The 23,254-nt window shown below is 50.2% G+C and overlaps 2 protein-coding genes across 4 annotated transcripts in view; both read right to left on the bottom strand.

Annotated features, from left to right (window-relative positions):
• LOC119856804 (perforin-1-like) overlaps nucleotides 1–22,590 on the bottom strand; it is a 106,583-nt gene extending 83,993 nt beyond the window's left edge. The window contains exon 1 of the mRNA XM_043517180.1: nucleotides 22,500–22,590. The gene's annotated coding sequence lies outside the window, so the exon portion shown is untranslated. The remainder of the gene's footprint in view (nucleotides 1–22,499) is intronic.
• LOC119856808 (perforin-1-like) lies at nucleotides 2,490–22,634 on the bottom strand. 3 transcript variants are annotated; one of them, XM_043517176.1, is made up of 3 exons: nucleotides 22,500–22,634; nucleotides 5,677–6,262; nucleotides 2,490–5,038 (listed from the first exon to the last, which is right to left on the bottom strand). In XM_043517176.1, exons 2-3 carry the CDS (start codon nucleotides 6,207–6,209, stop codon nucleotides 3,916–3,918), a joined length of 1,656 nt encoding a protein of 551 aa, XP_043373111.1. In that variant the 5' UTR covers nucleotides 6,210–6,262; nucleotides 22,500–22,634; the 3' UTR covers nucleotides 2,490–3,915. The 3 variants fall into 3 exon arrangements, with proteins under 3 accessions (XP_043373111.1, XP_038260757.1, XP_043373112.1); XM_038404829.2 differs by lacking the exon at nucleotides 22,500–22,634 and adding an exon at nucleotides 9,161–9,288; XM_043517177.1 differs by lacking the exon at nucleotides 22,500–22,634 and adding an exon at nucleotides 9,157–9,189 and having other exon boundaries at nucleotides 5,677–6,259.
• Nucleotides 22,635–23,254: the final 620 nt, after the last annotated feature.

Consider the following 23,254-nt stretch of genomic DNA (forward strand, 5'->3'; position numbering starts at 1 on the left):
ACAAGGGGTTTCTGGCCACAAGAGGAAGAATATAAAAGGCCCTGGAAACCCCTCCATTTTGTCTTCAGCTGGCTCAAGAGGTGGCCTCTCCACCCACAAGAGATGCCTGGAAGAGACTGGAACAAAGGCCCAGAACAGAGTCATGGGGCCAGATCAGAACCAGTGCCCCCGAAAGAGGAAGGGTCTTGTGTCCCATTCCCCAGCCTCCTGAGATAGCCAATCTCCCTGCTCTAGGGCCAGATCAGAGCTGAATCCCCATAGAAGGAAAATTCCTCATATCCCCTTCTGGATCCCTTGGCAATAGCAGTGTCTTGCAAATATCAGCTGGGGGATATTAATACCCCCTAATAACACGGCCCATCTCCCTGTATCTCTTTCCCACTGTGACGTTCCCCTCTGGTGTTATGTGGACTGGTGATCTGCTAGGTCACTCCAATGCTTGATTCTGGGAGCCAGCCTTACCCTGCCCTGCTGTGGGAACCCCCACTCCTGGGCTGTTCACGCACAGCCTCTGGCATGTAAGCTGCTCCTTGGATTGTGCAACCGAATGACACTAGCCAATATCTCCGGTCCCAGACACTACCCTGGGAACCTCCCTCTGGCAGTGTCCAGTTATGCCCGCTGGATGTTGCAAGCGTATATAAGTTTGTCAATTTAACAATAAAATTGCTATATACCAGGCTTGTTATCACAAGGGGAGTCTCCGACACGCTTCAAACCAAACGCACTGCTTCAGGTAGAATAAACAAACAGATATATTACTATAAAGATAAATTTTAACTGATTATAAGTCAAAGCACAACAAGTCAATATTGGTCAAATGAAATAAAAGCTAAACACATTCTAAGCTGATCTTAACACTTTCAGTGCCCTTACAAACTTAGGGCCTGACTACACTTGCCGATGTAGAGCGTTGTGAGTTAAACCCGCCTTCGTAGAGCACAGTAGGGAAAGCCCTGCAGTCTGTCCACACTGACAGCGCACTGGCGTGGCCACATTTGCAGCACTTGCAGTGGCATTGGGAGCGGTGCATTGTGTGCAGCTATCCCAGCATGCAAGTGGCTGCAATGTGTTTTTCAAATGGGAGGGTGGGGTGAAGTGTGACAGAGAGTGTGTTGTGTGTACGTGGGGGGGGAGAGAGTGGGTTTTTGGGGTTCTGAGAGTGTGTCTGCATGCTGTCTTGTAAGTTTAGACCTCCCTTCCCCCCCACCTCTCTCTCACTCACTCAAAGCAAACAGTAAATGTTTACTTTTTCTCTGAGCTGATAAGCAGCTGGCTTCTCCGAAACGGAGCTTTCAACGGGCATTTCTGCATTCCTGTGGCCGACTTCACAGCAATGACAAGAGTGGCCACTTGACTTAAGGGGATTATGGGATGTTTCTGGAGGCTCATCAGAGCGCAGTAATGCAACACCTCATTCACACTGGCGCCGCGGCGCTCCAGCGGGGTTGCAGCAAACGCTATTCCACTTACTGAGGTGGAGACCAGCAGCACTGTAGCCGTGGAGTCAGAGCGCTCTACGTGCCTTGCCTGTGTGGACGGGGAGTGAGCTAGTGCGCCCGGGGCTCCTTTATTGCGCTGTAACTCGCAAATGTAGCCAAGCCCTTAGATGCTTCTTACCACAGGCTGGCTGGTTGCTCTACAGCCAGACTCTCCCCTTTCGTCAGCGCTTCATTTGCTTGGTGTAGTGTCCGTAGATGTAGGTGGAAGAGAGAGAGAGAGCATGGCAAATGTCTCTCCCTTTTATCATGTCCTTTCTTCTCTCTTGGCTTTGCCCCCTGCCCCGATTCAGAGTCAGGTGAGCATTACCTCATTGCAGTCCCATACTGACCAAAGGAAGGGGGTGACTCCCTGGAGAGTCTAACAGATTCTTCTGTTGTTGCCTAGGCCAGCAACCTTTGTTCCTGTGAAGCTGGGCTGGGTTTCACCCATACACGCCCTGACGAGGTGTGAACTCCCTCTCTGTTCTTGGAGAGTTTTTGCCTGGGCTTGCTTTAAGCCATGAGGATACATTTTCAGCCACAGTACTATATACCTGTAATTACAACCTATAACCAACCTTACTATAACATGACTGTAACAATGACTACAACATCACTAGAACAACCATGCTCGGTGCATCACGAGCCTTCCGAAGACACCCGCCATGGCAAACTTTGCATTGGATTCCACACAATCATTTTATAAAGATGAACTTCAGGGTGTAAGGTGTTCCCCCGCGGTACAGAGCGTCACACCCACCCACCACACTCTGTCCCCAACAGAAGCCACTCCCTTTGACTGGCATTAGCCACATTACACCAGATTCCCCATTGCAGCAAATTCATCCAGCTGTCTAGCTCCCCTGTCTTGCCATGCCTTGCTTCCCTCCATCCCAGAGCTCCCCCTAGTGTTCCCAAGCATATATTGTAGCCGCTCGTTTCTACTCTAGATCTAGGTCTGGCACACTGAGGTTAGAAGAATCACAAGACTTCCTGCTTGGAAATTTGATTTCACACATGTTTATTGAGGCAGGGAGATACATTTGCAAAGATCCAGAGACTTGGAATCCTCCCAGAAACAAATAATTTTTCAGTGGTGCTGCAAAGCTGCATGGCAGTTTTCCAGGGTGGAGATGTTTAACTTGCAGTCAGTAGGGTTCAGAGTTAACCACACCCATCATCAGTGAGGTGCACCGTGGAGCTATTGATCTAGGCTCTCAACAGATGGAGGTAGAAGTGAGATAGGAAGAATCTTTAATCCCCAAATTAGGGAGAATTTGCTCTTCCCAAATGTGACCCCAATGCAGTGCCATCTCCCTGAGCCTGCTGACAGCCTGAATCAATAGCCCTGTGGCATGTTCTCCTGGGTATTAACTCTGAAGCTTCCTGATGGTGAGTGACATATCAATATCTGTGATGACCATCTGAGCAGAGAACATCCAGCTGGTTGGTGGGTGGGGCCTGTGTATTTATAATGATATAACTAACCTCAAAGCAGCTGGGTAATTGTGGAAAGCAACAGAAACAACATTTAGGGAACTGCCCCCTAATGAATCCTCCCCCTGGGACCCTGGCCCATCTGCTGGGTGTTTTGAACCATGTCCACCCTGGAATATCTTCAGGTTTCCACAGAGAGTTGATCACGGAAGCCGCAATAGGACAGGGCTAAGCTTTGGACCTTATCCCTTCCTGTAGAGAAAATCGGTTTTCCAGTGGATACACTAGACAGATAAATACCGTTGGTGGCTGGACACATGGGGCGGTGGATTGGTTGCCCTGCCTGCACATCTTGGTTGACTGGTTGGTTGGATGTACTTGGGACATTCATTGGTTGGTTGGTTCCACTGGCTACACATATTGGTTGGTTGGATGTTCTTAAGACCTTAGTTGGGTGGTTGGTTAGTTAAATTGGATGCACTAGATCAGTAGTTCTCAACCCGCAGCCACTTGTGCCCCAATCAGCACACAGCTGAAGTTCGTGTCACATCTGAGGGCCATACAGATAGTATATATGCACTGCGGATGTGGCCAAAATAACACAGAGAGAGCCGCATATGCAACCCACAATGCAACCTCCCCTGCATATGCAACCCAAATGGTAAATAGGTTGAGAATAGATATGCAGTAGGTACATACATTAGTTTGTTAATTGGATAGATACATTGGATGGTTGGAATCATTGGACAGGCTGGTCTGATGGATCTGGAATGGGTGGTTTGTGGTGGGATATTTTCCCAGAGGGAGCTGTGAGGATGACAGGCCCACAGGAGCAGATCGTCTCTTATGGCATAGGAGACACCGATCCCCGAGCAGGGGTGACAGCATGAAGCTCAGTAGTGTCAGCAGAGCGGGAGCTAGGAAATGCTCTGGGGGACAGGGAGCACTAACGATCAATGCACACCCATGCCCCTCTCCGATCCCCTATCTAAGGGGCTCACCAGAAGGCCGTCACCTCCTTCCCCTTGGCTGTGCTCTGCTGGGGTGGCTGGGAGACATAGTCAAAGCAGGTCCGGCCCCCGAGGTGGGGCCCACAGCGCAGGCTGTACTGGAACCAGATGCGGCCATGGTTCAGGTAGCAGTCCTTCTGGTGGGGCCCCCCAGACTCCAGCGGGATGTCGCAGCTTCCCAGCAGGTCATCGTCCCACTTGTTGTCCTCGTCCCAGACCTGGACTCGGATCTTGCTGGTGCTGGTGATGTGGACGGTACCGAAGTCCAAGGGGATGTTCCAGACGGGATTGTTGTTGTTCCAGATGGTGCCGGTCCGTATCTCCCTTCTCTCCAAGAAGACCTTGACAAAGGCATCCGTAGCAGTAAAGTAGTCCCCCCACAGGCCGCTGGCCATCTTCACTGTCACCATCAACTTCCCCAGGCCGCGCTCCCGTGAGCAGCACATGGTGTTGGTCATGGTATCCCCAGGGCAGACACAGGAGCAGGGGTCATGGGCGCTGCGTTGAGTCCCTGGGGGGCAGCTTCGGGTGCAATTCCTCCACAGGGCCCTCTCATGGATGTACTCACTCACCGCCCGCCTCAGCGCCTCCCGCTTAGGGTCGCCCTGCTTCACCAGAATGTGGATGGGGTGCAGTGAATAGGACACCAGGCCAGGGCTGGCTTTGAGGCTCTCTATCCAGATGGAGAAGACCTTGGCATCACTGCCAGAGAAGAGCACATCAGTTGTGCTCTCTCCTCCCTCCACCTCCACGTGGCGCTCCTGATACGTCTCATGGAAGCTCCCCTTGACCTTCCCCTTCTTCTTCTCCTCCTCGCACTTGCTGTACCCACCCTTGACCGAGCCCATTCCGATACTCACACCCGCCTCCATGCTCAAGCAGTCCTTGATCTCGTCATCAGACAAGCTGCTCATTGCCGCTTCGCAGAGCCGCACGGCCGTCACGTCCCGCGCCCGGCCCCCCAGCTGCAGCTGGGACAAGTAGTGGGTGCCATAGCTGCTGATTAGCTGCTGGTACTCCAGCTTGGATTTACTGTCGTACTGCTTCGGGAGGTTCTCCAGTGCCAGAGTGAAATGGCTGGTGAGCGGGGGCCTCTCTCTGACCCGGAACCTGGTCAGGGAGACAAGAGGTGGATTGTGCTCAGCCCGGTGAGTCAGCTGAGGTCATTAGCTGCCAGTCCTAAGGCCTGAGCCAACCCAGAAGAAAGGGTCTAAGCAGGTGGCTCCTACTCAAAACAACCACCCAGTCTGCTGAACCTCACAACCTTGCTGGGGATACTGCCACCTGCTTGATTGTTCTGATAGACTGCCCCCACTCTGGTCATAGAAAGTCACCGGGCTGTCCTGACACTCATGAGAAGAAAATACTCCACAACTGTCCAATCCCACGTGGGAGCCAGTGCCCCCTAGAGAGGAAAGGTCCTGTGTAGCATTCCCTGCCTTCCTAGCCAACCAGTCCCCTGGCCTGGGCTCAGATTGGAGATGGTGCCCGCTAGAAGGGAAAAGTCCTGTGCCCCATTCCCCATTATCTTGAAACAGTCCCCCATCCTGGTCCAAGATTGAAGCCAGTGTCCCCTAGAGAGGAAAGGTTCTGTTTCACATTCTCTGCTCCCCTGAGCCAGCCAGTCTCCCCCTCCTAGGCCTGGATCAAAGCTGGTGCCTCGTAGAGGGGAAAGACCCCGTATCACTGTGTGGTGTTGCTGTGATCCCAATTTGAGGTGAGCCCTCCTGACCCAGGCTGGCTCTCACCTGTAATAGCCACAGGAGACCTCGTGGCTCATGAAGCTGTATTTGTCCACTCGCATGCGATCTACCACGAAACTGGCCAGTTTGGAGTGCGATCCAGCCAGGGCCATCTGCACATTAACCTTGGGCTTCACAGGCACGTCCAGCCCCACCTTCCAGTCGTTCTGCACCAGGGATGCTGCTGACTCCAACATGCCCATTGCCGACTGCTTCACCGAGCTGCTCAGCTTCCGGCGGCATGAGACGCGGACCCTCCAGTCCACCATGGCCAGCGGCAGCCTCTGCCACTGGCCTCCTTGAAGTCGGTTTCGGCACAGGGTGCAGGTGCCATCCTGGTGTAGCCAGAGGCTGCTGTCTACCAGATAGGCCCCCTTTCTGGCCATCGTGATCACATCAATGCCCTCCCCAGCCAGGCTGTGCCCAGGCACAAAGGCTGTGTGCTTCTTGCATTCATTGACTGTGCCTGTGTGACAATGGGAGGAGGCCCCAGGGAAGATGAAGAGGAGGAGGGGGATGAAGGCACCAAATCTGGGCATGGCTGATGTGATGAGTTCCCCCACCCAGGAGGGTCCGTCAGCCTCTGAACAGCCTAGAGGAACAGACACACAGAGGTCCAGAATTAGTGACAATCCAGTGGCAGGCAGCTCTGTAAGTTATCTCTGTTGTAGAGACAGAGACATCCACCTACCACTGACGACATCAGCCATGTTTTATTGCACACCTATGAAGACTCTGGGCTCTAGGAGGCATTACACAAATGATGTGATGCCTCATTTGCATGATTGACGACAGATTAACTAATTTGCATCAATTCCCTCCCCTCCCTATTTCCCAGATGTTGTAATACCAGCACTAACTATGAGGAGGAAGTATAGTTTCACATGCCTACTCTCTAGTGTGGAATATAATGTGTCATTGTAATTCCTCAATGGGGCCACGAGAGGGCGGTGCCACATGGCTTATACTTGGTGAGCTGATTCAGTGGCTGGGTCTGGCCACTAGGGAGCAGTGCAAAGCCACACACAACCCACGTGGTGGCATTTTAACCAGCAAGAGCAGCGGGAGCTTGGGTCATGCTAGGTGTGACTGGCTTTGCCGTAGAAACTACTGCGGCCCCCTTGGGGCCACGCCAAGTGGTGGATTTGGTTATGTTTAACTACTGATGGAGGGTCATTTTCTGGGGTTTCTCATGGTCAGCATCAGCCCTAGCATCTGGCGCTGCCACCTTTACACTGCAGCTGTTGGGGAAAGAAGGCAGGAAATGTTACCACCCCGGAACTGATCCTGGGCCCATCTAACCTCTTATTTTGCTCCTTCCGTTTTGCCCTGGATCAGGCCCATGGGCCCATCTAGCCCAATATCCTGACCTCTCCCTGCTACCCAGAGTAGACCCATAGAATAATAGAATCATAGAACTGGAAGAGACCTCAAGAGGTCATCTAGTCCAGTCCCATGCACTCAAGGCAGGGCTAAGTATTATCTAGACCATCCCTGACAGGTATTTGTCCAACCTGCTCTTAAAAATCCCCAGTGATGGAGATTCCACAACCTCCCTAGGCAATTTATTCCAGTGCTTAACCACCCTGACAGGTAGGAAGTTTTTCCTGATGTCCACCCGAAACCGCCCTTGCTGCAATTAAGTCCATTGTGTCTTGTCCTATCCTCAGAGGTTAAGAAGAACAATTTTTCTTCCTCCTCCTTGTAACAACCTTTTATATACTTGAAAACTGTTATCACGTCCCCCTCAGACTTCTCTTCTCCAGACTAAACAAACCCATTTTTTTCAATCTTCCCTCATAGGTCATGTTTTCTAGATGTTTAATCGTTTTTGTTGCTCTTCTCCAGACTCTCTCCAATTTGTCCTGAAATGTGGCGCCCAGAACTGGACACAGTACTCCACTTGAAGCCTAATCAATGCAGAGTAGAGCGGAAGAATTACTTCTCGTGTCTTGCTTACAACACTCCTGCTAATTCAGCCCAGAAAGATGTTTGCTTTTTTTGCTACAGCGTTACACTGTTGACTCATAATTAGCTTGTGATCCGCTCTGACCCCCAGATCCCTGTCCGCAGTCCTCCTTCCTAACCAGTCATTTCCCATTCTGTATGTGTGCAGCTGATTGTTCCTTCCTAAATGGAGTACTTTGCATTTGTCCTTTTTGAATTTCATCCTATTTACTTCAGACCATTTCTCCAGTTTGTCCAGAGCATTTTGAATTTTAATCCTATCCTCCAAAGCACTTGCAACACCTCCCAGTTTGGTATCATCCGCCAACTTTATCAGTGCACTCTCTATGCCATTATCTAAAACATTGATGAAGATATTGAACAGAACCAGACCCAGAACCCATTCCTGCGGGACCCCACTCGTTATGCCCTTCCAGCCTGACTGTGAACCACTGGTAACTACTCTCTGGGGAACAATTTTCCAGCCAGTTTTGCAACCACCTTATACTAGCTCCATCTAGGTTATATTTACCTAGTTTGTTTATGAGAAGGTCTTGCGAGATGGTATCAAAAGCCTTACTAAAGGGATCATCTAGCCTGCTATCCTGTCCTCTTTCTTCTACCCTAGATGCTTTGAGCACCTCACACTTCTCTTTGCGTCCCTCCCCTTACTAACCACAAGGGATGCTGTGCTAAATGTAGATTTGAATTATGTTCCACTTGGGTTGGAACTGTACAGCAATGCTGGCTGTGGGGCAGGAAAGGGTAACAGCTCTGCATCCTGTCAGGGTAGCAGGCTTGGACTGGGAGGGGACAGTAAATGTTTGAACTCACCCCAGCAGAACCAGGCAGGAAAAATGCATTTGAATATGGACTGCTTGTTTCTGGCCAGCCCCCAGCCCCCTGCAATCCGAGCCCTGGGGTTCCCTCCCCCCCACTCTGCCGGTGCTCCTCAGTCCAGATCTGTTGTCCCTCACTGCTTTGTTGCCAATAGAAAATCAAACAGCCTGAAATTGCAAGATGCCCCTGATATGAAAGGTATCAACTACATAAATTAATGATCAAAAGCTGAGTTGCAACGTGGTCTAGTGGCTGGGGCACTGGATTGAGACTCAGGACTCCTGGGTTCTTTTGTCGCTCTGGCAGGGAGTTGGAGGTGAAGTGGGTTAGAGGATGTGGGGTGGAGGAAGAGTCAGGACTGCTGGGTTCTATATTTGCACTGGGAGAGGAGTGGGATCGAGTGGGTTACAGCACGAGGGACTGGGGACCATGATCTTGGTTGAGTTCTGTGTAGCACCCGGTGTGACAGAGCCCCCAATCTCAATGGGGGGGGGTCTGTGCAGTGCCCAGCATTAGGGGGCCCAGATCTCAGTTGGGATGGGTCTGTGCAGCACCCAGAGTGATGGGGTCCTCAATCTTGGCCGGGGTTTGTGCAGTGCCCGGCGCGATGGGGTCCCTGATCTCGGTCGGGGTCTGTGCAGGGCCTGGTGCAATGAGGTTCCAGATCTCAGCTGGGGTCTGAGCAGACCCACCCACTACTCACCTGCCTCAGGATTCGAGCTGAGGTATATTTCGGCTCTGGGGCCTGTCGGCAGCCTGGGGTGGTCTGTGTCTCTGCTGGGAGAGATGTGCTTTGAAGGTGGATCAAGGCACAGCAAAAGATCTCCTGTGTTCTCAGTGTCTCAACTGTCCTCACGCTCCCCCCAGCGCTGAGCTCCTGCCCCCTTTACACCCCCAGCCACAGCCAGCTGAGAAGGAAGCTGTGGCCAGCAATTGTTCCACCCATGTAGTGAATCAAACACACCTACTGTAGGTCTTGACTCAGGGTATGAGGAGCTAGAGAGGCTGAAAAGGAACCCACAGTGAGACAAATCCTGCACCGAGTCATTGGGGCCAGCACTGCATGCCCGGGAAGAGAGCCCCCTGTTGAGCCCCAGCCCTGCAGCACCCCCTAGTGCCACACTGGGGCCAGCACCTAGTGCCTCAGGGACCCCACTGTAAATACAGAGCCACCCCACCTATGCCAATGGAGTCAGGCCAGGATTCTGATCCCTGTGTAAATCCAGAGCAAGCCCAATGCCCTGGCCCTGTGGGGCAGGCTGGGGCGGAGGTGGGGAAATTGGGCACTGAGGGGGGAACAATGACCCTTGGCTGCTATAGAGCAGGTTTGAGGTTTCTTTCTCTGTCTCTGTTCTCCCATGTTTTGTTCTATCCACCCTTTCATGCCCTGGGACTCCAACCTCAGGGTCCCACAGCTCCCATAATCCCCCATCAGGGGATTCTGCTCACTCCTTCACCCCCTGCTGGTAGGAACCCTATTACCTTGCACCCCCATTATCTTGCCAGGGGTCACCCCACTTTCTGCATCCCCATATATTCTACCAGGGGTCTCCCTCACTACATCCCAGCATGCCCCCCATCCGCTTTAGTCTTCTTCCCCCCCATGGAGATACAAGCTGGGGGGGTGTAACACACTGTACCTCAAAATAGCAACGGGGAACCCCCATATTCAACACTGTGATATGACAATGAAATGTTTTGTACAATACATGCCTTGTGAGGTATCATTTAAGAAGTCTTGCTCTGTTGAACATGAATATCCTGTTGAATGGTGAGTGCTATCATTGTAGGTGATGTTATAAGTATTGCAATACGTTTGCTTCTGAAATATGTGGTAAGTGGGAAATTCCCATTATTCCTTATCCACATTTACCTGAGGCTGGGCCGAGCACGTGTTGATGGCTGATCAAGAAGAATCCAGACTCCCAGTGACATCACCACTTGGCCTCTCTTCTCCCGCATCTCTATATCGTTGGGAAGACAAAGACTTTGAACTGGGGAGATTGGTCCCAGGTTGAGAAGGGAACCCAGCCTGTGTACAGAGAACTGTCAACAGCCTGGAACACCCAGTGGGGTGAGAAATGTTCTTGGATTCAAATCTTCTAAGTTTAACAGACTAAGCAATTTAGACTGCGATTCTATTTTTATTTCTTGTGTAACCAGCATTGACCTCTGTGTTTATCACTTCTAATCACCTAAAATCTATCTTTCTGTAGTTAATAAACTGACTTTAACATTTTATCCTTAACAGTGAGTTTGCCTAGAGGACTTGGGGAATCGGCTCAGGCTACAAAGGCTGGTGAATGTCTTCTTTCCTTTGACAAAGTGGTGAACTAAATAATGAACTTGAGCTGTTTAAGAGAAGGTCTTGAGCCATGTAAAACGGTACATTTCCTGGGTACAAGGCTGGGGAGAATTGCCGATGTCTGTATCTGTCTAATTAGAGCATTCATACAATTTAGCTGGGTGTCTTCTTGCCTGTTGTTGGCAGAGTGACCTCAGCCCCTGAATGGGTTTTGCTGCTCATCACTGGCAAAGCATTGTAAGAGACAATCTGGGTTGGAGAGGTAAGAGGGCACAGCGGTGCCCCAATTCAAGGTTCTACCCTGGGGGATCCAGTCACAGGGGGAAATACAGATGCATGGGAAATAAATTGGGGAGGGTCCAGGAGAACTCAGAGTCACACCCCCATGGAGGAGGGGCCCAGGAGCAGAGAACACCATGCCCTCTTCGGGAGCAGGGGGGGCGGCTATGGAAGTAGAGTCCCACACTGCTTGGGAGCACAGACCCACACCCCCAGAACTGGAGTTGGAGGGAAGGGGCCCCAGGGATGAGACAGCCATGCCCTTCTAGTTTAGGGACATGACCCCAGGAGAGGAGGAGCCTCTGGGAAGAGCCCCAGAAAGGGCGAGGAGAACCAGGGCATGAGAATCATGCTCCCATAAGGGTATCAAACAGCCACGCCTCTTCAGTGAGGGGTTGGGACTTGGGACCATACAGCCACATCCCATGGGGTTCAGGAAGGGGTAGGGCTTAGGCAGGCAGCTGGGGGTGGTGAGTTAGTGTGAGTCTGCCCATTTCAGGGAAAGAGGCCACCCCAGGTCCAGCCCCAGCACAGAACTCCTGGGTTCTGGCCCCTGTTATGAGAGGAGAGAGGGGTCCAGCAGGACAGAGTAGGGGGGCTGGGAGCCAGGGTTCTCTCCAGTCTCTGGGTGGGGAGGAATCACAGAAGCCCCCAGGAAACAAAAAGAGATGTTGATTTCATATTCTTTTCACAGCATCAGCGCGAGGCTGGTTTACAAAGAAGCTTTGGACGGGGGTTACCATGAGCTTCCCTTTCCGGTTAAGTTCAAAACCCTCAGCCCGACAATCCCTTCCAGCCTCCGTGCACCCCCTCGCCACTGCGCCGCAGGGAATCAATGAATTGCTCTCAGAGACTGCTTCAATTCGCTCCAGCAGGAGGCAGCGCCACCCCTCCCACACTTATACGCATGAGGACGGTATTTCACCAGTCAGACATGCCCGATGGGGTGGGGCCTGGAATCACAGAGACACGCCCCCTGGGGAGGGAGGGGCCAGTACAGCCAGAATCCCGGGGAGGGAGGGGCATTGAACCATGTGCTGTTAAGAACATAAGAACATAAAAATGGCCATACTGGGTCAGACCAAAGGTCCATCCAGCCCAGTATCCTGTTTGCCAACAGAGGCCAATGCCAGGTGCCCCAGAGGGAGTGAACCTAACAGGTAATGATCAAGTGATCACTCTCCTGCCATTCATCTCCACCCTGTGACAAACAGAGGCTAGGGACACCATTCCTTACTCATCCTGGCTAATAGCTATTAATGGACTTAACTGCAGTAAATTTATCTAGTTCTCTTTTAAACCCTGTTATAATCCTAGCCTTCACCACCTCCTCAGGCAAGGAGTTCCACAGGTTGACTGTGCGCTGTGTGAAGAAGAACTTTCTTTTATTTGTTTTAAACCTGCTGCCCATTAATTTCATTTGGTGGCCCCTAGTTCTTATGTTCTGGGGTCAAGTAAATAACTTTTTCTTCTTCACTTTCTCCACACCACTTATGATTCTATATACCTCTACCATATCCCCCCTTTCGCTCCTCTTTTCCAAGCTGAAAAGTCCCAGCCTCTTTAATCTCTCCTCATGTGGGACCCATTCCAAACCCCTAATCATTTTAGTTGCCCTTCTCTGAACCTTTTCTAATGCCAGTGTATCTTTTCTGAGATGAGGAGACCACAGCTGTACGCAGTATTCGAGATGTGGCCGCACCATGGATTTATATAAGGGCAATAAGATATTCTCCATCTTATTCTCTATCCCTTTTTTAATGATTCCGAACATCCTGTTTGCTTTTTTGACTGCCGCTGCACACTGCATGGTCATCTTCAGAGAACTATCCACGATGACTCCAAGATCTCTTTCCTGATTAGTTGTAGCTAAATTAGCCCCCATCATATTGTATGTATAGTTGAGGTTATTTTTTCCAATGAGCATTACTTTACATTTATCCACATTAAATTTCATTTGCCATTTTGTTGCCCAATCACTTAGTTTTGTGAGATCTTTTTGAAGTTCTTCACAGTCTGCTTTGGTCTTAACCATCTTGAGCAGTTTAGTGTTGTCTGCAAACTTTGCCATCTCACTGTTTACCCCTTTCTCCAGATCATTTATGAATAAGTTGATTAGGATTGGTCCTAGGACTGACCCTTGGGGACACCACTAGTTACCCCTCCCCTTCCTGAGAATTTACCATTTATTCCTACCCTTTGTTCCCTGTCTTTTAACCAGTTCTAAATGCATGAAAGGATCTTCCCTCTTATCCCAGGTCAACTTAATTTACGTAACAGCCTTTGGTGAGGGACTTTGTCAAAGGCTTTCTGGAAATTCAAGTACACTATGTCCACTGGATCCCCCTTGTGCACACGTTTGTTGACCCCCTCAAAGAACTTTAATAGATTAGTAAGACACAATCTCCCTTTATAGAAACCATATTGACTTTTGCCCAACAATTTATGTTCTTCTATGTGTCTGACAATTTTATTCTTTATGTAAGCGGGGGAATAGTCCCGCTATTGTGGGGAACTTTCCTGGCTTCTGCATTACCCCGGTGAAGTGGGCTAGTGAAAGTATCTGAGTCCTCGCTCCCACTTCCTTTACCCAGTGGCCTCCCTGCCCTTGAGGGCTCCCCTTCCACTCTCCTGACTGGCAGAGTCCTCGTAACCCCAACAAGGCTGGGCCCAGGATTCCTGGGAGGTTCGACCCCCAACCCTGCTGTGGTCACCTAGGACAGGGGCTAGGGTGTCCCCACTCTGGGGTGCTCTCTCTGCACTGGGCACTTCTCTCACCCACTGACCATTACATACAAGTTAAAGCAAATGTAAGTTATTTAATCAACAATTCATTTGAAAAAGAATAAGGAACAATGGGAAAGGTTAAAGGAAACACATCACCCCGCTCTGTGGCAGGGAACATCACAAACAGTGTCTCTGGAACGTCAGGGCAGTTCACAGTCTGTACCTTGTAAGTCCCCGGCCTTCTTCTCAGGCCCTGGCTGTGCGGCTGGGATGCCGTGGGTTGGACACTCACTCTGGTGGTTGCCACACGATCTCAGGCTCTAAGTGGCAGGACCCTTCTTCCCAGTGTCGCCCCCGCCCTGTCGGGGTTACGATCCAAGCCTGGCCTGCAGAGCCCCTTGGTTGAGGTGTCTCCCTGTGCTGGGCCTGCTGCCCAGGGTCCCCCTCGGTCTCCTCAGATGCTCACCGCACCCAGCTCCAGACTCCTCGAGCCCCAGCTCCACAGCTCTGTCTCTGAATTGCTGCCGCTGCTCTGCCTCCAGCTCCCTGGGCTGCTTCTCTGGCCCCTCTGGCTCTGGTTGCTGCAGCTCTGCTCCCAGGGCAGGTCTGCTCTCTCTGGGCTGCTTTTCTGGTCCCTTTGGATCTGGCCCAGCTCAGCTTGGGCCCCTGCTTTCTCCTTAGCTCATCCCCACTCTGTCTGACCCAGGCAAATCCAGCTCACATGGAGGATGGGACCTCCCTGGCCTCCTGATTCTCTGATTAGCCTGCCCGCCCTGTCATTCAGGCTGACCTGGAGCATTGGCCTCTCCCCATTGTTCCTGGGGACTGTCAGTCTCAGGGTCCTGATTCCCCATCGACCCTTCCCCCTTTTAGTACTGGAAGCTAGCAACTAAAACACCCCCACTGAATGTTAGTAAGGGGACAACAGTCCCCTTACATTTACTATTGTTTCAACTAATTTGCCCAGTACGGACATTAGACTTACTGGTCTGTAATTGCCGGGATCCCCTCTAGAGCCCTTTTTAAATATTGGCGTTACATTAGCTGTCTTCCAGTCATTGGATACAGAAGCTGATTTAAAGGACAGGTTACAAACCACAGTTAATAATTTTGCAATTTCACATTTGAGTTCTTACAGAACTCTTGGCTGAATGCCATCTGGTCCCGGTGACTTGTTACTGTTCAGTTTATCAATTAATTCCAAAACCTCCTCTAATGACACTCCAATCTGTGACAATTCCTCAGATTTGTCACCTACAAAGGACGGCTCAGGTTTGGGAATCTCCCTAACATCCTCAGCCGTGAAGACTGAAGCAAAGAATTCATTTAGTTTCTCCACAGTGACTGTGTCGTCTTTAAGTGCTCCTTTTGTATCTCGATTGTCCAGGGGCCCCACTGGTTGTTTAGCAGGCTTCCTGCTTCTGATGTACTTAAAAAACATTTTGTTATTACCTTTTGAGTTTTTGGCTAGCTGTTCTTCAAACTCCTTGGCTTTTCTTATTACATTTTGACACTTAATTTGGCAGTGTTTATGCTCCTTTCTATTTACCTCACTTGGATTTGACTTCCACTATTTATGAGATGCCTTTTTATCTTTCACTGTTTCTTTTACAGGGTTCTTAAGCCATGGTGGCTCTTTTTTGGTTCTTTTACTGTGTTTTTTAATTTGGGGTATACATTTAAGTTGGGCCTGTATTATGGTTTTCTTTGAAAAGTGTCCATGCAGCTTGCTGGGATTTCTCTCTAGTCACTGTACCTTTTAATTTCCGTTTAACTAACCTCCTCATTTTTGCATAGTTCCCCTTTCTGAAATTAAATGACACAGTGTTGGTCTGTTGAGGTGTTCTTCCCACCACAGGAATGTTAAATGTTATTATATCATGGTCACTATTTCCAAGAGGTCCTGTTATAGTTACTTCTTGGACCAGATCCTGTGCTCCACTCAGGACTAGATCGAGAGTTGCCTCTCCCCTTGTGGGTTCCTGTACCAGCTGCTCCAAGAAGCAGTCATTTAAAGTATTGAGAAATTTTGTCTCTGCATTTCTTCCTGAAGTGACATGTACTCAGTCAATATGGGGATAACTGAAATCCCCCACTATTATTGAGTTCTTTATTTTGATAGCCTCTCTAATCTCCCTTAGCATTTCATCGTCACTATCACTGTCCTGGTCAGGTGGTTGATAATAGATCCCTACTGTTATATTCTTATTAGAGCCTGGAATTACTATCCATAGAGGTTCTATGGAACATGTGGATTCATTTAAGATTTTTACTTCATTTGATCCTACATTTTCTTTCACATATAGTGCCACCTTCCCCCCCTCACAAACCCGCACGACCAGTTTTCCTTTCATAATCTCCCCAGCCTCCTACCCCTCCCCAGGGGAGCAGGGGGACAAGAGAAGGAGACTGCTTGGTGTAGAGCCCACGCTCAGTTGGGGAACAGGTTCCCCCCATCTCTTGGGCAACAAAAAGCAACCCCCCATGGGGGCTCAGGAGAGGGAGGGGCCCAGGAGATGAGACAGTTACAGCCCCTGGAAGAAGTGTCTCATAGCCACGCCCTTAGAGTGAAGGGGAGGAGCCTGGGAGCACAGAGCCATGCCCCCCTGGACTCAGAAGAATTAGGGGTTCTAGGGGAGCAGACAGCTATGTTCCAGAGAAAGTGTGGGTTAGGGGCTCAGAGCCATGCCCCCCAGGGACTCAGGAAGGGGAGGAGCCCTGGGGGGCATATAGCCATATAGAGGGGTGGGGATCCTATGAGGGCTGAGCAGAGCAAGGAGCCCCAGGGGGATCAGAGGGCCATGCCAACGTTGGGAGCGGGGGTTACCAAAGAGCCAAGCCCTCAGAGGGGATGGGCACCAGTGGCACACAGAGCCACCCCCCCCCAAAGAGGGATGAGAAGCCCCAGTGACGCAGAGAGCCATGCCCCCAGAGTAGGGAGGGGCCGCAGCCACGCTCAGAGCCACGCTGTCTAGAGGGGGTGTGGGGCTCAGGCCGGCACGGCTGGAGAAGCCCTTGCTGTATTTGGGTCATTCGCAGGCAGGGGCGGAGACGTTCGTGCTTACACAGATCGTAGGGCAAGGCGAAGTCTCCCCGCCCTCGGGGCAGGAGGGCACCCCGGGACCTGCCTCCTGGTGCTCCCCCTGCTGGTGGCACCACAGGGCCCCTGCATCACTGAAGGTGGCCTGGCAGAGGCAGCCGCCGTACCGCGCCATGGCCCCTGACTCCTCCTCCTCCTCCCCGTCCCGCTGCTAGCCGTGCGTCTGCTCGTGCTCATGGAGGCTGGAGGAGGCCACAAAGGTTTTGCAGCAGCGGTCGCTGGAAGGGCCCCTCGCTCGAGTGCGCCCGGTGGTGCCGCATGAGATCCCAGGAGGCCACTAAGGTCTTGTCGCACTGCAGGCACGTGTAGGGGCGCTCGCCGGTGTGGATCCGCTGGTCCATCCTGTCGAACATTTTCTCCTGGTCCAAGAACAGGAGGGCGAATGACAGACCATCCCTACACCCGAGCTCCAGGAGGTCCCAGACCAAAAACAAATGATCAAAGATGGTGCAGCCTGGGACAGTCTAGGTCTGGTCGGGTGGACCATGTCCATCAGCACAGACCCCAACTATAGCGAGATGGCCTTCACTACGACTTTGTAGTCCGTACTGAGGAGGAAGACGGGATGCCAATTCTGAAGGTCACAGAGATCCCCCTTCTTCGGTAGCAAGGCAAGCACGGCTCACCTGCATGAGAGAGGGAGGATCCTGCTCCCCAAGGACTAGCCCCTGACAGTGACAAGGTCAGGCCGAGCCTGTCCCAGAATACGCAGTAGAACTCCACGGTCAGCCCGTCCATGCCCAGAGATTTATTGGTAGGCATATGGTAGGAACTCTTTGTTTCAAAGCTTGGTTCCCAGACCAGTTTGTGGAAAAATACTGACATCCCAAGTGGAGTCCAGAGACCTCTGGTCTGATCACATGCCCTTGCATTGTTGTAGCAGCCATTGTTTACAGGCTGGCCAAAATGCCCACAGGAAGGTTAAGCTATTCTAGTCCATTATCTTTGCTGATGGGCCACCAGCACTATCTGGTTTCTTCATTGTTGAACCAGAAAGTCTAGTTGTGCGTGTCACGTAGAATAAGCATGATTGAAATACAGAGATATAGTCAATATTCCTAAATTTAGATACAAAAATGATACATATATACACATAGGATAATCACATTCAGAAAATTGTATCTTTTCCACTGACACCTCACATGACCTATCTTGTAGAAAATGCATCACAATTATGCCATAATCATATCATAATAATATTACGATGAGAAATATGGCATGCAGTGGCACACCCATGGGTCCAGCTAGCCCAGTATCCTGCTCCAACCGCGCCACTCCTGATCAGACCCATGGTCCCATCGAGCCCGGTATCCTTCCCCCTCCGTGCCACCCTGGATTAGACCCATGGGCCCTTCTAGCCTGTTATCAGAAACTTGAACATGAAACAGAAACTTAGAAGCTGGTGGTGGCAGGGTGGGGGAGTGGTGTCATCTCAGGTTTTTCTCTGTGTGTGTGTGTGTGTTTCCACTTGTCACACACAGGCAGAAGTTCTGACCCCTGAAAAAGAAAGACAGAGTGAGAAATTAATCTCGAACCATGGCCTTCTACAAGCCTAGCCCTGGGGTCCCCCAACCAGCTCTGTGGGTGACCCTCAACGCCAACCGGCAGCCCCCTGCGAACGCAGAACTGGGTTCCCCCCCCCTTCACAGCTCTGCTGGTGACCCTCAGTCCTGACCCACAGCCCCCTGCTATCCTAGAAGTGGGCTCCTCCCACAGTTCTGCAGTGCCCATCCATGTTGAAGATCCTGTCCAGAGTGATAAACAGAGGCTATGTCTTCACTATGCACCTTTTAGTAACAATGCTGTGCCGCTAAGAGGTATGCAGTGTAGCTGCTCTTTGGCGACAGGAGAGAGCTCTCCCATTGACCAAGAGCTGTTCATTTTGTCAGTAAAACTTTTGTTATTCGGTGTGTGTGTGTGTGTTTTTTCCACACCCTTGAACGACAAATATTTTACCCACAAAAGTGCAGTGTAGACAAAGCCAGAGTCATATAAGATGATAGATTGATACGAGGGTGTATGGGGATAGATAGATAGATAGATAGATAGATAGATAGATAGATAGAGGCGGGTGTAAGGGGATGGATGGATGGATAGATAGATTAGATCAGACTGATGTGTAAATATGTTATGGGGACAGATAGATATGAAATGTTTAATGTGTTAAAAAGTTCTGTCTCTGGGTGTGAGGTTCTGTACATTGTGGGAACACCCTACAACCCCACATTCATCCTTATACTGTGACTGCGTGGTATCCAATGCAAATGTTGGGTGTCTTCAGAAGGCTCATGATGCACTGAGCATTGTTGTTATAGTGATGTTATAGTAATTGTTGTTACAGTAATGTTGTAGGTTATAATTTCATGTATATAGTTATGAGGCTGAAAATGTGTCTTCATGGCTAAAAAGTAAGCCCAGGCAAAAACTCTCCAAGAGCAGAGGGGCAGTTCACACCTCATCAGGGCACGTATGGGACAAACCCAGCTCAGCCTCACAGGAACAAAGGACTCTGGCCTAGGCAGCAAGAAAGGATCTGTTGGACTCTTGAGTAAGTCACCCCCCCTTCCTTTCATCAGTTTGGGACCGTGATGAGGTAATGCTTACCTGACTCCAAAGGGGGAGGAGGGCACAAAGCCAAGAGGGAAGAAAGAACATGATAAAAGGGAGAGACGTTTGCCATGCTCTTCCTCTCTCTTCCACCTCCATCTACAGACACCACCACCAAGCGACTGAAGCACTGATCAAAGGGGAGAGCCTGGCTGAAGGGCAACCAGCCAGCCTGTGGTGAGAAGCATCTAAGTTTGTATGGGCATTGAAAGTGTTAAGATCAGCTTAGAATTCATTTTGCTTTTATTTCATTTGACCAAATCTGACTTGTTATTCTTTGACTTATGATCACTTAAAATTTATCTTTTTAGTTAATAAATCTGTTTGTTTATTCTACCTGAAGCAGTGCATTTGGTTTGAAACGTGTCAGAGACTCCCCTTGGGATAACAAGCCTAGTACATATCTATTTCTTTGTTAAATTGACAAACTCATATAAGCTTGCAGAGTCCAGCGGGCATAACTGGACACTGCCAGACGGAGATTCCTAGGGTTGTGTCTGGGACCGGAGATATTGGCTCGTATCATTCGGTTGCACAATCTAAGGAGCAGCTTCCATGCCAGAGGCTGTGTGTGAACAGCCCAGGAGTGGGGGTTCTCACAGCAGAGCAGGGTAAGGCTGGCTCCCAGAGAAAAGGATTGGCGTGACCTGGCAGATCACCTGTCTAGATAACACTAGGGGAATGTCACACTGGGGTCTAGATCTGGGAGAAAGAAATAATTTAACAGATCTCACAGTGAAGCTTTCTACCTCTTCAGTTAATGCTGATGAAAAAGGCTTAAAGTTTGGTGTGAGGTGGGTGGGTGGGAGGCAGGACTCCTGGGTTCTCTCCCTGGCTTTGGGAGGGGAGTAGGTCTAGTGGGTTAGAGAGGGGTGGGGAAGAGGGACTAGGAACCAGGACTCCTGGGTTCCATCTTGTCTCTGAGCGGGGAGTGGGGTCTAGTGGGTTAGAGGAGGTCTCATAAATATAAAGGGAAGGGCAAACACCTTTAAATCCCTTCTGGCTAGAGGAAAAACCCTTTCATCTGTAAAGGGTTAAGAAGCTAGGATAACCTCACTGGTACCTGACCAAAATGACCAATGAGGAGACAAGAGACTTTCAAAGCTGGAGGGGGGAGAAACAGAGGTTCTCCCTGTCTGTGTGTTGCTTTTGCCGGGGACAGAACAAGAACGGAGTCTTAGAACTTAGTAAGTATCTAGCTAGAGATGCGTTAGATTCTGTTTTGTTTAAATGGCTGAGAAAATAAGCTGTGCTGAATGGAATGGATATTCCTGTTTTTGTGTCTTTTTGCAACTTAAGGTTTTGCCTTGAGGGATTCTCTATGTTTTGAATGTAATTATCCTGTAAGGTATTTACCATCCTGATTTTACAGAGGTGATTCTTTTTACTTTTTCTTTAATTAAAATTCTTCTTTTAAGAACCTGATTGCTTTTTCATTATTCTTAAGATCCAAGGGTTTGGGTCTGTGGTCACCTATGCAAATTGGTGAGGATTTTTATCAAGCCTTCCCAAGGAAAGGGGGTGTAGGGTTTGGGGAGGATTTTGGGGGGAAAAGACTTTTTTGTGATATATTTGTTCATAGATACTATGATACTATGATTTGTGATATATTTGTTCATAGATACTAAGGTCAGAAGGGACCATTCTGATCATCTAGTCTGACCTCCTGCACAGCGCAGATCACAGAATCTCACCCACCCACTCCTGCGAAAAACCTCTTACCTATGTCTGAGCTACTGAAGTCCTCAAATCGTGGTTTAAAGGAGCAGGGAATCCTCCAGCAAGTGACTGTGCCCCATGCTACAGAGGAAGGCGAAAAACCTCTAGGGCCTCTTCCAATCTGCCCTGGAGGAAAATTCCTTCCCGATCCCAAATATGACGATCAGCTAAACCCTGAGCATATGGGCAAGATTCATCAGGCAGATACTACAGAAAATTCGTTCCTGGGTAACTCAGATCCCACCCATCTAACATCCCATCACAGGCCGTTAGGCCTATTTACCATGAATATTTAAAGATCAGTTAATTACCAAAATCATGTTATCCCATCACCCCATCTCCTCCATAAACTTATCGAGTTTAATCTTAAAGCCAGATATGTCTTTTGCCCCCACTGCTTCCCTGGGAAGGCTATTCCAAAACTTCACCCCTCTGATGGTTAGAAACCTTTGTCTAATTTCAAGTCTAAACTTCCCAATGACCAGTTTATACCCATTTGTTCTTGTGTCCACATTGGTACTGAGCTTAAATAATTCCTCTCCCTCTCCTGTATTTATCCCTCTGATATATTTATAGAGAGCAATCATATCTCCCCTCAGCCTTCTTTTGGTTAGGCTAAACAAGCCAAGCTCCTTGAGTCTCCTTTCATAAGACAAGTTTTCCATTCCTCGGATCATCCTAGTAGCCCTTCTCTGTACCTGCTCCAGTTTGAATTAATCCTTCTTAAACATGGGAGACCAGAACTGCAGACAGTATTGCAGGTGAGGTCTCACCAGTGCCTTGTATAATGGTACTAAAACCTTCTTATCTCTACTGGAAAAACCTCGCCAGATGCATCCCAAGACCGCATTAGCTTTTTTCACGGCCATATCACATTGGCAGCTCATAGTCATCCTATGATCAACCAATACTCCAAAGTCCTTCTCCTCTTTCGTTACTTCTAATTGAAGCGTCCCCAGCTTATAACTAAAATTCTTGTTATTAATCCCTAAATGCATGACCTTACACTCCTCACTATTAAATTTCATCCTATTACTATTATTATTATTCGATGCTTGGGGGTGGCAGCAACGAAGTCCAAGGGCAAAAGGTAAAATAGTTTGTACCCTGGGGAAGTTTTAACCTAAGCTGGTAAAAATAAGCTTAGGGGGTTTTCACGCAGGTCCCCACATCTGTACCCTAGAGTTCAGAGTGGGGAAGGAACCTTCACAGGGGAGCAATCTGGGAGCCAGGACTCCTGGCTTCTATCCCCAGCTCCAGGAGGGGCCTGGGAGCCCAGAGATTCTCCCTCCACCATACACTCACCTGCTGGGGGTGACTGTCCCGCGGCTGGCAGAGCCGATGAGAAAGCCCCAGGCTTGGACGGAGGTGCAGCTCGGACTGGCGCGGCAGCAGGTGTGGCAGGGAGCTCTGGGGTCTCCCCCTACTCCCCCATCACTGACGTCGTAGGTGCTCTCTCCCTGCCCCAGCGCCGTGCAGCTGCAGCGAGGGGAAGCCTGTGGTCAGAACTGCTCTTCCTGCCTGTAGAAACTCAGACGTGTGGCTCTAGCACTGCCCGATGCTGCAGCTTGAGTCTGAGGGGCTACGTGTGCCAGGCAGGGGGCCGTGACTCTAGGGGAGGGGGCTACGGAAATCCCGTGCCCGTTCTGCCACCTCTGCCATGCCCCCTTTTCTCCTGGCCTCCTTCCCAGCAAGAGCACTCTGCTCTGAGGTGGGCTATGCCCCAGCTCCATCCTGGTGTGGGCTGCGTGGCTCCCAGTTTCCCGACCTGGGCTCCGTGACGTTAGTGTTTAGCCCCTTGGAGCAGAGGTAGCCTACAGGTGGGAGCATGCGGCACTGGGATCTCCTGCCTCCCAGCCCCATCCTGACCTGGCCTTTGTGGCTCCTCATTTCCCGATCTGGCTCTGGGATGAATTTTTGCACCCCGCCTCCCACACCGCTCGTGGTTCTATGAGGAGAGCAACACTACGAGACGCCCATGTTGGCCCCTATGTCTCATCAGCGTCACCATGTTCTTATCTCTCTCCCCACATCTCAGCTCCACCATCAGCCATGGGGCT

Source organism: Dermochelys coriacea, chromosome 6 (assembly GCF_009764565.3).
Source record: "Dermochelys coriacea isolate rDerCor1 chromosome 6, rDerCor1.pri.v4, whole genome shotgun sequence".
Taxonomy (NCBI): Eukaryota; Metazoa; Chordata; order Testudines; family Dermochelyidae; genus Dermochelys; species Dermochelys coriacea.

Excerpts from the sequence above, each read along its gene's own strand:
- LOC119856808 (XM_043517176.1), bottom strand. The coding sequence starts at position 6,209 with ATGCCCAGATTTGGTGCCTTCATCCCCCTCCTCCTCTTCATCTTCCCT. Across the intron at positions 5,039-5,676 it reads GTCTCCTGTGGCTATTACAG|GTTCCGGGTCAGAGAGAGGC; the intron begins GTGAGAGCCAGC and ends CTCCCTGACCAG.